The 14,810-nt window shown below is 36.6% G+C and overlaps 1 protein-coding gene across 1 annotated transcript; it reads left to right on the top strand.

Moving 5' to 3' along the window:
* Positions 1–4,535: 4,535 nt before the first annotated feature.
* Positions 4,536–10,828, top strand: spi1b (Spi-1 proto-oncogene b). The gene is made up of 5 exons (XM_077594547.1): positions 4,536–4,894; positions 5,484–5,574; positions 6,454–6,650; positions 8,834–8,984; positions 10,094–10,828. The coding sequence occupies exons 1-5, from the start codon at positions 4,853–4,855 to the stop codon at positions 10,405–10,407; spliced, it is 795 nt and encodes a 264-aa protein (XP_077450673.1). The 5' UTR covers positions 4,536–4,852; the 3' UTR covers positions 10,408–10,828.
* The last annotated feature ends 3,982 nt before the right edge of the window (positions 10,829–14,810 follow it).

Raw genomic sequence — 14,810 nt, forward strand, 5'->3', positions numbered from 1 at the left:
GAAGCAGGCTTGTTCCGCCTGAAGTCCATTATTCTATTGACGAGCAAAAAAATTGACCCAGAGGCAAAATGTTAACGATGCATTTTTAAAAAGTGCAGCATTGATAGTGTACAGGGATCATATCTGAAGCTAGATAAAAACTGAAAAACCAAACAGAAAAGCCCCCCCAAAAACAAACAATTCTTGCCGAAGTATAGTAAGAGTATTAAAAATAATTCATTAACAGAATTTTTGTTTATTTTTACTTCCTTGGTCTGCAACAAAGGAAAAACATTTTCCAATTCATATTGAAGTCAGGATCATTTTTACACTGCGACATGCATGCGGATTTATTGTAAGACATTCATAGAACCGAATCCGAAAGAAAACTTTCCAGTTCCTCATTTTACTTTAATGGTTGACGTGCCCTTCATTTTATTCTGCTAAGTTCACAGACCACAGAGAAGACACACCAAAAACATTTATGATTTCGTAATGAATACTAGGTTGCATTGAATGTAATTTCCAATGTTTTGTTCGTCTTGTGTGCATGTTCAGATTAAGATTACAACACTAAACCAGTTTTTCTTTTAACATTTGACAACATTTTTTGTTTGTTTTGTTCGTTCAATTTATTCCTTATAATGCATTATTACTTACAACATAAACCTCCCTCAACACTATTTCTTGTAAAAATCTAGCCTGGTAATGAATGTTTTTATAGACTATAAACCTCAAGTTCATAGCACTTCATCCTATTTGCATACATTTCTACTTCGTTGACAAACAAAACAAAAGAGACCAGGAGAATGGGCTTGACTGAAAAAGAAAGAAGTATCCAATTAAAAAAAAGAGTACTTTATAAAATGACGAGACAACTGAATTGATACTCAATTTACTTGAATTTATTTAACTGCTCTACTCAAACACAATAATAACTGGTATTGCTTTCCCCCCCAAAATTCAGCTTCACCATATGAGGAGGTAGAAGGAGTGCACCATTCACAACATGTAGAACTGAGATGGAAGGCTGCTAACCTCAACTCAAGTCCATGGACCAAAATCCTTCAAAGATATCTTTAATGCTACCGAGATGCCTTTCCATGAGGAAAATGAAGAGATCTCTAAATCTGAGACATTGGCTTCAATCGGAAAATCAAGGTCTTGTTCAGAATGGAGAATGGAAATGGCATCTGGGCATCTGGATAGGTTGCCTACGGGATGGCTTCTTTTGGAAGGTGTTTGGAACATGTCCCACTGGAAGGAGATTGTCGGTTTGATCCCTTACAAGCTGGGCGAACAATATCTATTGGTGTGGATTGATTGCAATGAAATGAATCAACAGGTTTGTGTGGATTTAAATGTCAAATCTGAAAAACATGAGCTGAAGTGTAAAACAAAATGCTTATCTTGCATGATTATGGTTCATATTTTTTTAGCATCTCCCTTAGACTGTTGGTCAGTTTCTGGATCTTACAAATGTCAGAGGAATTTAATATCTTAAATAATGACCGAGATTATCATTCAACCAGCATATTTTTGTCACTTAACACTCAAAGGGTTTTAATAAAAGAGACTATAAACAAAGTAGGGCGGTCCGGCGGTTGAGTGGTTAGCACGTCGGCCTCACAGCTCTGAGGTCCTGGGTTGAAATCTAGGTCAGTCCACCTGTGTGGAGTTTGCATGTTCTCCCCGGGCCTGTGTGGGTTTGCTCCAGGTACTCCGGTTTCCTCCTACATTCCAAAAAAACATGCATGGTAGGCTGATTGTACACTCTAAATTGCCCCTAGGTATGGGTATGCGTGTGTATGGTTGTCCGTCTCGATTTGCCCTGCGATCGGCTGGCCGCCGATTCAGCGTGCCCCCCGCCTCTGGCCCGGAGTCAGCTGGGATAGGCTCCAGCACCCCCAATGACCCTTATGAGGATAAAGCGGTTCAGAAAATGAATGAATGAATGAATGAATGAAAAAACAAAGTAAAAACAAAGAGGACTTAAATACGTAGACATGTGTTAACAAGACATTGAGAAAAGGCACAAGGCAACAGAAAGGCTGAGACACATGGGGGAGGCGACAACAGGTGAAAATAATTGACAATTAGCACAAATTATGCAGGAAAAACATCAAAACTAAAACAATGCCAAACACCAAAAGCACATAAACTAACAAATTTCAATTGATTGAGACTTCAAAAATGTCGTCAGAGTTCACCTGTCTGTGCCATAAAAATAAATGAATACCAGTATGTGTGCAAGCTGAAATACACAATTCAGCTGACATTTGAGTCATGTCACGATGTTGCAAACTGTATGATAATTACATTCATTCATTCATTTATTTATTTTTTGTACCGCTTATCCTCACAAGGGTAGCGGAGGGTGCTGGAACCTAGCTAACTATGGGCACCAGGCAGGGGACACCCTGAATTGGGGGCCAGCCATTCACTGATTTGATTTTGTTTAGTGTTTCCTAAAGCCAGGATGTTTCCATCTTAAATGAATGGAATTTAGTTTTAGGGGCTGTCAATGGTCTGCTTTTTTTCTACACAATTAAACTCCTCAGTGATCATTTGCTGAGACTGATAAGAATTTGTCAGGGGTTGTTGGTCGACAGAGCTCACAAATGGATATGTAACCTTGCAATTACAGGTGTAAAAAACTAAATGTTTCTTGGAACATTTTTTTTCTACTTTCATCTGGTGTAGTTGGTCTAATTGGAAATCTAACCTGGCTGTAGAAAGTTGCTGAATTGTGTCAATATGCTGTATGTTCACAATTACTTTTTTGTTGTATTTAAGTTTTCTCATCATATCCAAGTGTACATAGCCCTTAACAGATAGCAGGTAGCACTGAGTTGTCAGGGATATTTTCTTTATTTCTAAAAGCTTTCCTTTGCTTGCATGGCAAGCATATGCACTCCAAATTATATCCTGAATATATGTTTGGGATGAATGCGATCAGCCAGCATTACTCTACGAATTTCAATAGAGATGGTGTTTCAGGATATTAAATTGCATGTCATTGTGGTCTGTTCTGTTACCAGTTCATCTGTGTCTGGTCTAATGACTTCTAGCAAATGTTTGCATTCCATACCTTGTGAATTAGTCTCTTCTTGCTGGAAAAAAACTGAGAAAATGACCAAAGACAGTGAATGATGCTAACATGACATATGGCAAGAAAAAAAAATACATAAAAAAGTCATAGTTGTAGCTACTAAATAACATGTTCATCGTAATGACACATATCTTTGTGAAATGTAGCATAAAAATTGGAATCCTATTGTTGTGTATGAACAATAATACAGGGCCATTCCTTGGTGCGTTGGAGGACGACAAAACAAAATTAATATTCATTCATTTACTGGATCTCATACCTGTCAACCTCTGCCGATAACTGCCCTTATAAATGATTATGATTCCCCTTACAAACCCCCAAAAAACCTTACAAACACCATACGAGTCGTACGGTGTTTGTAAGTTTTTTTGGGGGTTTGTAAGGGGAATCATAATCATTTATAAGGGCAGTTATCGGCAGAGGTTGACAGGTATGGGATCTTCACATGGGTCGCAGGGTGTTCTGGGGCCTTTCCTAGCCAACTACGACAATACACAGGTGACAGCCATAAGCAAGGCAGCAACATTAATAACAGATATTAAATAGTTAGCTCATTCTAAAATATTACACTTATAGTATTATAAAGGACAGTACAACAGACCAACATCAAAGTCATATAAGCCCACCCCATCTCACCCTACCTTTATTTTCTTTTCTTAAATCTAGATTGCAAGCAGGGGCTATATCCCCTTTTGGCATTTTTTGGGATAGCCCTGTATCTCCTATGTGATAATCAGAATCTCCAAAACTGATACTGTAGCTTCATCTTATCTTCCAGTCATGTGCGGGTATGCATGTGATTGTATGTGTGTATTTCTAGTATGCAAACTATTGAAGGGGGAGCAATTTAAGTGGAGGGTGAGGAATGGAATCCAGGTTTTGACTGGATTTCAGTGTAGCTAAGTGGTTGGTTTCTTATTTACATTTGACTTATTTTCGAAAAAGTGTAACCTAAGGGGAACTTAACAAAAAAATGGTAATGAAAATATTCACATGTACTGAACGGACCCAACTAAACCTATTAAGCGATGCTTCCATATGGATGCTTTAGACAGACTAATTAATTCACTCTATTTTGCAACACAGACACCAGTTTGGGGCAATGACATTTTAATCATCATAAAGACACACTGAATACATTAAAAAATATTCAATTGTATATGAAATGCCTAAGAAAAATATGCATGAATATTCTCTCAACCTAGTCTCATTGCAATAGCAGCCTATGAGTGAGTGCTGATGACAAATAGGAAAAAACTTAAATTCTGGAACAACCCAAATCAATTTCCGAATCATTGCCTTTGCCTCTAGTGATTGTAGCAGAATTTAATATGATGAAGATCCCCCTGACATGGGGACGTTAAAAGGAGACACGGTCACTGATGATTGGCCACCAAGGGTGGTGACAATATAGAGACGCTGATAAATGTGAAGTTTCACGAGACTAACGCAGTAGACGCACTCTGTTGCTCCCACCTACACACATTTACAGAAGTTAAGTTCCTTTTTCATTTTACCAAAAGAAAGCCTATACTTATTTTCTATTTGTAATTTATCCCGCTGGAGGCCTCCTGGATTGGTTCAGCTCATGAAAGTGAACTAACTATACAATAAGTGAGACAGAGGGACATGATTTGGCTATCGTTAAATGAGAGGAAATTTTGAAACGTTGTGCAATGGTGCTGTAAAAGTTTTGAAAGGTTGGAAGAGCTTTTGGTCTGCAAGGTGTCTTTGAGCCCACTTGTTGGAGAAGAAGCCCCCATGTTGCATCCCTACAGAATGGAGAGTTACCTCATAACACCTGTAAGTATAATTTTTTTCCCTCTATTTTTTGTTGTCGTGCCTTCCATTATACGGACTAATTTATTTATTCAATTACGAGGACAAATGTCTTCAACACATACATGAATAACCAACCTACTGAATCATTTTATGTTTGATAAATGACCTACCAAACTCTAGTTCATTTGTATATAGGAGGGCCAAGACTTAAAGTCCGTTATACGAAAAGCAACACAAGAACGAAACTTTTTGGTTCTTGAGAGTTTCAGAACAGCAGTTGCAACATGTTTTTCTTCCAAAAAAGCTAACGCCGACTTAGTGTATTCAAAATAAAGTATGTACTCAAATGTATTTTTGTTTGATTTGTATATATATATATATATATATATATATATATATATATATATATATATATATATATATATATATATATATATCTGTGTGTACACTGCATATGTTCAATGTTTATTACATGCAAATGTTTCTGAATACGTATGTGAATAATATAAAATCTGTGAATATGATTCAAATTCAATACAACTGGACTAGATTTTCCTTGACTTATGTTTCACAACTGACTGTTTCTCTGAATGTTTTTGTATGTGTGTAGTCTTCAGAAGAATTGTATGAACCAGATATCTACAGACACCAAATTCCAGAATATTATAGCCCATATGTTCTGGATACAGAAATACAGGCAGGTCAGTGTAAACATTTGGAATTAATTTATGTTTTTGTACATTAATTTTTAAAAGGTACTATGACTATAAGTTATTGTATTTCATATGTAATTACAACAACATTTATTAAGATGTAATATGAAAAAAAATAACAAGTTAATCCTTGTGAGTAATTACTAATGCATACATTCATTCATTTTTTGTACTGCTTATCCTAAGTGTTGTGTGCTGAAGGATACAATGCATACTTAAATGTTATTTTTTAATTACGCATGGATAGAAACTTTTTATTTATTTACTTTTTTGCACTTAAGGTGAATATGCACAGCTGAAGGGTACAGGAAACAGATGCTATTTTTTTGGTCGCTTCTGCAACTACAGACATAGAACAATTTACGCCCCTTGGGGTTTTGTTGAAATTTTCTTGGTACTAATTTTGAATATTCCACCAAAACAGACTTAAAAGAGAAAGAGGAGTGTGTTTTCTTTTCCAAAACTGTTTCCATTAAATTATTTTCAAAATTAGGGCAAATGAAAGTCTATGGTGAAAATTTGGCACATTCTGACAAGATGTAGATTTCATATTGACTTATATATTAGAATTAAATTGGCAGTGTGCCCAAATGCTGAAAAGCAAAAGTAATCTTGCAATTAGACCTTGGAATTGGCTACATTATATTTAACAAGGCAGTGTCTGAAAATCCTTAAATGTTTTCTTTAATTTTGGGGGAGGAAAATAGTTAATGAAAAATATCAAAGTCCAGAACTGAAATAAAAATGATTTCACATTTTATATATATATTTTGAATATAATGAAAATGCCCTTCTTACAAATAACTTGAAGCTTGTGTTGTAATAATTGTGTCTGATGTAATCCATGTTTCGCCGTTTTCTGATTAGATCACTGGGACTATCATCCTCACACTCATGTCCACCCTGTTGAGTTTGAAAACCTTCAAGAGACAAATTTTACAGAGCTGCAGAGTGTTCAGTCTCTGCACCCACCTTCTCTAGTTCGACATGAGGTGATTCGCTACGATGCAGAAAACCTACTGGATCCAAACCTTGGCCCACATTCTCATATGTTACAGCAACCAGTAAGTCACTCTGTCATGTAATAAGTCCATAAAACTGTATATACTCAGTAAAATCCAAGAAACCAATTTACATACTCAAGTGAAAAAAATTAATAAATGATAATAAAAGGATACTAAAAAACCCTCCCCAGCTATGATGCCTTTTTTGTAGCGGATAGTCATTCATTCATGCTCATTAATGCCGTTAATGAACAAGACTAAAACTGCATTGCTTTGTAATGTTATTTCTGCTATCTACCCCAAGTATGGATTTTCTGGGAGGGAAAAAAGTTGTTCAACTAGATTTCCTTTTTTTAAATTTCATCACCACTATTCAACAATTCAGTTGAATTATAAAATATTAGAACATATGCTACAGATGTTTCTTTTAAAAAGCCAAGTACATGAAGTAAATTTCAGTGTTTCATTATTGGCAACAACAAGAAAATACACACTAATGCCACTAAATTCTTCTCAACCTCTTTTGCACATATTATACAATAAGAAATATTAATTGAAGTAAAAGCCGCATTTTTGTATGGACGCAGCAACAATTTTGGACAGAACAACACATTTTCAGAAACACAAAAAAAACTTAAACATAAGCTTAAAAAAATTGAGCTCAAAGTTGAAAATCTTCAATTGTAAAAACATCAGGCATTTGTTATGAAAACTTTAAAAATATTGGCAAACAATAATAAAAAAAATTCTTGCAAATATTTAACAACCAAAGAACAAAAATATTGCATTTTTCAGAGTATGTATAAATTGCCCTTGATTATGTCGCACTTTGGGATAGCATTTTTTTATTTGGACACAATCCAAGAACAAACACAGATTCAAGAAACTACCATAAAATGGAGAACAACTGGCCAAATTGGCATTTGTTAACTAAGCAGTTTTTTCAGACAATGATAGCCTGAAAAACAAAGCATGACAGGCTGTCGATGGTAAGAGAGGAAAAAAAACATATAAGTCGCAATAAATATTAAGTCGCTGGCCCAGCCAAACTATGGAAAAAAAACACGACTTATAGTCCAGAAAATACGGAGCCAAGTTAGAGAAGTCACTGTATATGATATATGTTGTATATATACTACAGTAGTAAACCATTGAAAATAATGAAACAGTGAACAGTGGCAACATATTTTGGCTCATCGCTTCTTCAGTGTAACTTATAGGTTACATAGCCTTCCAACAAAAAATTGATGTTCATAAATAGTGACACCAATATTGAAGAATTATAGTTTGCGCTATGGGGTTATTCAGCCTTAGAGGCAAAACTATTCATGTTCAAAATAAAAAGCTTTGTCCAAGTTGTTCCTTTTCGGAATTGGAGATTTACACAAAGGAATACTATGAATGTGAAATCTCTTGAGATCCTTGTACTTAGGATTGTGTAAATAGACTTGACAAATGAAATCATGGCTTTGGCCATTTTATATATTGAGTTAAAATTTGTCTCCTGCCAATACGCCCGCTTATTAGGTTAGTACATATAGTTTGAATGCTCTAAATCACCTGTCAAAGTGGCGGCCCGGGGGCCAAATCTGGCCCGCCGCATCAATTTGTGTGGCCCGGGAAAGTAAATCATGAGTGCCGACTTTCTGTTTTAGGATCAAATTCAAATGAAGAGTTTACATGTATATTAAATTTCGTGTTTTGCCCCTTTTAAATCAATAATTGTAATCTTTTAATCATTTTCTTCTGTGTTTTTAGTCCAAAAATCATTTTGTAAAATCTAAAAATATATATAAAAAAAGGTAAAATAAACATTGTTTTAGATCTATAAAAAAAATGAATATGCAGGGCTTTTAATCCAGTCCTTTTAATCCATTTATTTAAAAAAAAATCTAAATATTATATCTAAAATGGTCCGTCCCATGTGAAATCAAGTAGACGTTAAATCGGCCCGCGAACCAACTCCAGTCTGACACCCCTGCTCTAAATTGAAAACCAGCGACCCTTGTGAGGATAAGCGGTATGGAGAATGAATGAATACCTTGAGGTGAATACCACATCGAATTCACTTGAAAGCATAAAGTGTTCAAAATATGAAGCTTTCAAAAATCCATGCCTGCATGAGGTTTTTAAATAAATTAATTATAAAATTGCATGTTCCGATTGGAAGATGAGTTTTATGTAATATTATTATCACTTAAGACAGATTCTTAATTAAAGCAACTTTCTCTGCTATTTTACAGGTAACATTCTTCCCACGGACAATGTATCCGGCGCATGTGTCCCAGCGCAGCACTGATGATGAAGAGCATGGACGTCCAAGTCCGCCCCTGGAGGTGTCTGATGAGGAGTGTCTTCGAGATCAAGTTCCTTACGTCATACCTGGAGAGATGGGTAGGTCAGCCCATTTGTAAAAGTGTATCGTAAGGTGTGGATGAAGAGAAAACAATGAACAGCAGAAAGAGAAGGCTAGCTACAAAGGAGTAGAATCATGCGAAAAGTAAAAAAATGAAACAAGAAAGTTTACAAATGAAACGTCATTCAAAGAAATTTGGTTTACAAATGAACACTACCATTCATAAAAGAATGCATTTTGTTTTGCAAATATAAAATGTAGCCAACAAACGGAAAAAAGTGGCTGAAACCCTCTTTACGTCTATGCAAATCACGTCTTCATTATGCATACAGTATAGTATATAGTTTTAAGTTGCAAACCACAGTTTTTCCCCTTTTTAGTATTGATTCCACCTCCATAAGTTAGCTACCCCGTCCCCCTCCAAAACGGTTCATTTGTATGAGTGTTCTTTCCATTTCATCCAGACGCCAGCTCATCTTATTCATCAGCTTTCATTATCAGAAAACTGAATTGGATCATAGTTTTGCTCCCTCTCTGTGGTTGACTGCATTTTGCAGACTACAGCATGTGTGCTTCTTGTTTTGTCAAGCTACAGGAGCTGACAAGGCAAGCTGACCCCATCGGGCATTTCACAACCGTGATCTTTGCTTACATATGTCTTTTAAACAACATAACCTTTTCTTTAAACATACTTTTTTATTTTACTTAAAAGGGTAAGCAGAACAATTGTATATGGCATTTTTCGAACTACTCCGTGACACCCGATTTTGTTGAAAGAAACATGGTATTTACTTTTACAGAGTCCCCCCAAAAAATTTTGTTAAGAATTTTTTGAAGTGCGTATTGGCAAGTATCAGCAAGTGACTGCACTGTGCCAAAGTAACCATAAGCAAGTACCGTATTTTCGGACTATAAGCTTCACCTGAGTATAAGTCGCACCGGCCAAATAATGCCAAAAGACAATAAGGAAAAATAATTTCACTTCACTCGTTTGAAATTGTTATGTTAACCTTTTCAGGCTCAAATTATGACTTTAATTCACCGGCTGTCATTGACGGCACTAAACGTCCAATTCATTTTGACGGACGGGGAGGGGCGGCTGAAATGACAAAATTAGTGATTGAATCACTTTTTATCTTTCCCAAAGGTAACAAAAAGAAGATTCGATTGTATCAGTTTCTGTTGGACCTTTTACGGAATGGCGACATGAAGGACAGTATCTGGTGGGTAGACCGAGACAAAGGGATGTTCCAGTTTTCATCCAAACACAAGGAGGCTCTCGCACATCGCTGGGGGATCCAAAAAGGCAACCGCAAAAAAATGACTTATCAAAAAATGGCACGGGCTCTGCGCAACTATGGCAAAACTGGAGAGGTAAAAAAGATCAAGAAAAAATTGACATACCAGTTCAGTGATGAGGTTCTCGGGAAGAGTCATTTGGAGAGAAAGTCGTACATGTAGGCAGAAAGGTAATGATGCAAAACAAATGTTAACAATTCAGGTATGGTTCCTAGTTCTCCTTCTTAGTCATTGTTAACATTCCAAGAAAATAGCATTAAAAGTATCATAAAAGCTATCCAGTGTTAATGTACAGCACATGTATTTCTAACGCTACAGAAATATATTGCAATGATTTCAGTTTCTGTCAACCAAGTCAATACCGCTTTTGCAATTCAGGAAAATGTGAAAGCCAGATTTAGTAAGGTGTGTGTATAGCGTTTTCTGAAATATGGCCATGCAATTATGAGTATGTAACCTGTTATTTAAAGATGATAGATTATGGGCCTGAGTCACCAATAACCATGTTAAAATTGAATTTTTGTACTATATAAGTGATGAATAAATGAAAATGGAATAAACAAATATTTCAGTCATAACGCAATTTCCTGTGGATGCCACAGTTTGTTGGTTTTTAATGGACATGTGGGACTTCATTAAGAACGGTTCATAATTAAAGCCTAACGAGCCAACTACGCGTATCTGCCCATGTGGCTCATACACGTGGTGGCAAACCAAAGTAAAACAGAAGCATAGATTAGATATGGGTGGCAGAATAATAACTCTATTTTTATCCAACCATTAAAACACCGACAACCCGACCCCCCACCCCAAACACACACACACACACACACACACACACACAAACACACACATGGTGCCCTCTGGTAAGAATACTCAAAAGGCCATAGCACCGCTAGTTACATTCATGTGTATTTCATCATGTATAATAAATTTGTGTTTTTCTGATGTTTTTCCTTTCTCTCTGTTCTTCTTTTAAAAAATGAACGAATGTTTATTCACCCCTCCTAGTCAAAATGGATGGGACTTCTACCGCCGTCAAATGCAGCCAATGACGTAAATAAGTGTCCTGTGAGGATTAAAAAAAAACAAAAAAACATCATTTCTGCATGAAAGGGTTGATGAGAATCCAGCTGTTTTCAGAGGCGTATAAAAATTAATTCCTAAAACACCTTGAAAAAGGACATTCTGTGCCTTTTAAATGCTAATTATCACGCCAAGCTGATAAAAGATCACAAAAAAACATCTGTAAGAAAAAGCCCAATTTCCTCTCATCATGCAAATTGGTGCATACATTTAAATATAAATGTGTCTGCACGATGATAATAATTATCAGTATAAATGACCAAAGAAAAGTAGGGTGCATGTCACCTTGAGTCAATCACTCGGCATACATACATAAATAACTTAACTCATATTAGAACGCCTAGAAAAATCTTCTTTTAATGAGGCATTATTTTGACAACCTAGGTCCCCTAATTTAATAATGTTGATATGAAATGCAAAAGAGAAAAAGCAACTCATATTCTACTCTTCTACAACTAGTAAATTCTCTGCTTCTCTCCTAGAGATAAAATTTAACCCATTATTAGCACAAGTAATTGAATTCAAGACAAAATGGAAAACCTCTGGCCTATCTGTCCAAGTACAAATATAAATTACTAGTAAAAGGGACAACAACTAAAATATTGGTGGAGAGCATAACAAAATTGGCAAATCGTGGTTTCAGGGAGGATTATTTCTATTCAATATGAACCATGTGCTGTCGAATACACCGTAGTTAATGGGTGACGAACACGTGGCTCCTGAGCCGCATATGGCTCGTGGCCAAATGAATGCGTGTTAGGGTTGTTAGGTTTTATGCTTTCCCCCCCCGGTGTCCTGTCTAAGTGATTGCCCATTGTGTTCAACTGTCGTTTCTCCGCCCCTGGTCAGTTTTTTCGCACATCATCCATCAGGACTCTAAACTTGCGGTAACACGACACACAATCCCTTCTGTGTAATAACTTCGGGGTGAGGTAATATGAAAAGACGTTGGGCGGTGATCTGCCTCCTTCTGGCTGACTGAAGGTAAGTGAAAGACAGTGAGAAGTAAGTGATCCGCTCGGGGGGTGATGCGATGTATCCATAACGGCAGAATGCCAAATTACGAGTCCGAAATTATCACTTATTTGGGTCTTTTGCCGAGAAAACGCACCTTATGGAGAAGCACTACCAACTTCGTCATACGCAGTTTCTGGGTATGATGACAATTAGGCTTTTTGTTGTTGTTTATTGAGTCAATGATGATGACAAAGCCTATGTCTGATTATTATTATCTTGTTATTATTATTATTATTCCCTGCCTGCTCCCTCGTGTGATTCCCAGGTGTTCCTAATTGTCTCGTCAACCCATTTCTATTTAAACCCCACTGATTGTTATGTCATTGGTCAGATCGTCTGCTTTCGTTCGTCCTCGCCATGTTTCCTCGTTACCTCGATCCATGTTCCATGTGCATCGTTCCTCGCTTTCCCGTATCTCGCCTTGTCAGGTTTGGTTTTGGTTTGGTTTCCCTCATCCTTGTCTGCTTCCCTGCGATTGGGTCTTAATTCCTCGTTACGTCACCACGACGTCCTGCCAAAGATGTAACAATGCGGCTCTTTGCTTCTTATAATACTTTGTATATACTGTGGCTCTTTGCCTCTTTTCATATTTCTCTTATTTTTATACTCTCTTAAAACACATTCAAATTTATCAGGGCCCATTAAAAACAAATTATATTTAAATAGTAATTTGGCAGACTGGATTTTTTATGCTGTTTTCGTGCTCATTTTCGTGGGTGTTGATCTTTGACTCTCGCAGTTTAAATTGTTTGCTCTTTGTGTCTAACTTGTTCACCACGCACCCTCGTGTTTTGTGATGCAATTTGTTGTTGTACAGAGGTGATAAGAAAAAACAGGGAATAAAAACTGAAATGTGTACATTTCCTCCAAAATTGAAAATTTAATGTCCGAACACTTTGATATTGAAAAGTGACATTACCTTGTTTTAAATGGATAGAGAAGATTTGCTTACTAATTTTGCTCCAAACTGAAATTTCAAGTCTATAATTTCTTGTATATTCTGGTTGAATTTTCCTTTCATATGATACAAATGGAAGCCCTGATACAAGCTCCTGAAAAAAGGACAATGGATGCTAATTAGCTTTCTTTTTTCACTTAAATGTACTTCACACCCCACATAGTCTTAGTGTTGTCTTTGTTACCCCCTCTTCTTATTTATTTTTTAAATAAAAAGTTCTAAAATTAACCGGTGCCTAACATCCCAGGCTCCCGCTCTCAAGGCCTGTCATTCAGGCGAGGTGTTGGAGGAAATGATGGTTGAAATATAGCCTGGTTGCGTGGTCGCGTGGGTGTATGTGCGTGCGTGTATGTGAGTGTGGCATGCGTGCTGATGTGATTCTGGGTTGGGATGAGCTTTGATGGGACGTGTGTTAGGGCAGCTGTTGTTCTTTGGCCTTCATGTTATGGAATTGAGGTGTCTAGAGAGGTAGTGCACTTATAGAGAGCGAGCACTACTATTAAAGGCAAAAGACAGAGCTAGACAGCAGACTGCACTTTGAGGAGAGGACATCATTCAGGAAGATGCCAGAACCAGTCAAAAAAACAAGTGAGTGCAGATTGTATCCTTAAAATTGTGTGTACTATGGTAGCTAAATGGCCATCCAATCTCACACAACTGTAATTTTTAGTGTGCTATAAGACATTTCCTCTCTGCCTAAGGACAAACCTTTTGAGGCATGAGAACAAATGTGCTGCTTCACAGCTGTCTTAAGCAATATTAACCACAATCAAACTGCTATAACAGGCCAGAGCAGATAAGCTTTTACCACAAAATTTTGCAACATTTACAATTTTGTTTTTTTAACTTGCCTGGCATGAAAAGAATAACCTTAAAAAAGGTAGGTACATAATTACACATAATTATAAAGCAGGATAAAAGTCATGTTGACATAAACTAACACCCAAAGGTGAATATGAGACACAATGGCCTTACTAGGGTTGGTTAAAACCTCTGTGGCACTTAAAATGATTAAAAATCAGTATTGCTTTTTGTCATTGCCACACTATTTATTATGGTACTAATAATGTGCCTGTTAAACATACTTCTTTATCCACTTCCACGCTTGTGTCTACAATTTTATAAAAAAAAATGTTAGGGATGTTCATCTATTGCAATGTATGGCACTATTAGGGTATTACAAAGTCTTAACAAATGGAAACAACCTCCCAGCTTCAGTAACACGAAGGGTCCACAAGTATTTCAATGACTCCAAAGCTGCAAAAATAGACTCAAGATAATCCCATCGCTGCGATACCTGTTCCTCTGGTGCAACTGAAGCCTGCCACTCATTCATTTGTCCACTTCATCCTATATTTAACCCACTCATTGAAGCTGCCACTAGCTAATGTGCAAACACGCACTGTAAAAAATAACTGAACCATTCACCTTGTCTGCAAATACAGTTGTACCCTTACTTATGAAATTAATTGGTTGCAGAACTTGTTTCCTATTTTTTCCCCAT

The sequence above is a fragment of the Stigmatopora argus genome, chromosome 2, assembly GCF_051989625.1.
Source record: "Stigmatopora argus isolate UIUO_Sarg chromosome 2, RoL_Sarg_1.0, whole genome shotgun sequence".
Lineage (NCBI taxonomy): Eukaryota > Metazoa > Chordata > Actinopteri > Syngnathiformes > Syngnathidae > Stigmatopora > Stigmatopora argus.

Bases quoted from the DNA above. Each gene is read 5' to 3' on its own strand.
- spi1b (XM_077594547.1), top strand. From the start codon at position 4,853: ATGTTGCATCCCTACAGAATGGAGAGTTACCTCATAACACCT. The intron at 5,575-6,453 runs GTCAGTGTAAAC...TTTTCTGATTAG, and splicing joins GGATACAGAAATACAGGCAG to ATCACTGGGACTATCATCCT. The intron at 8,985-10,093 runs GTAGGTCAGCCC...TCTTTCCCAAAG, and splicing joins CGTCATACCTGGAGAGATGG to GTAACAAAAAGAAGATTCGA.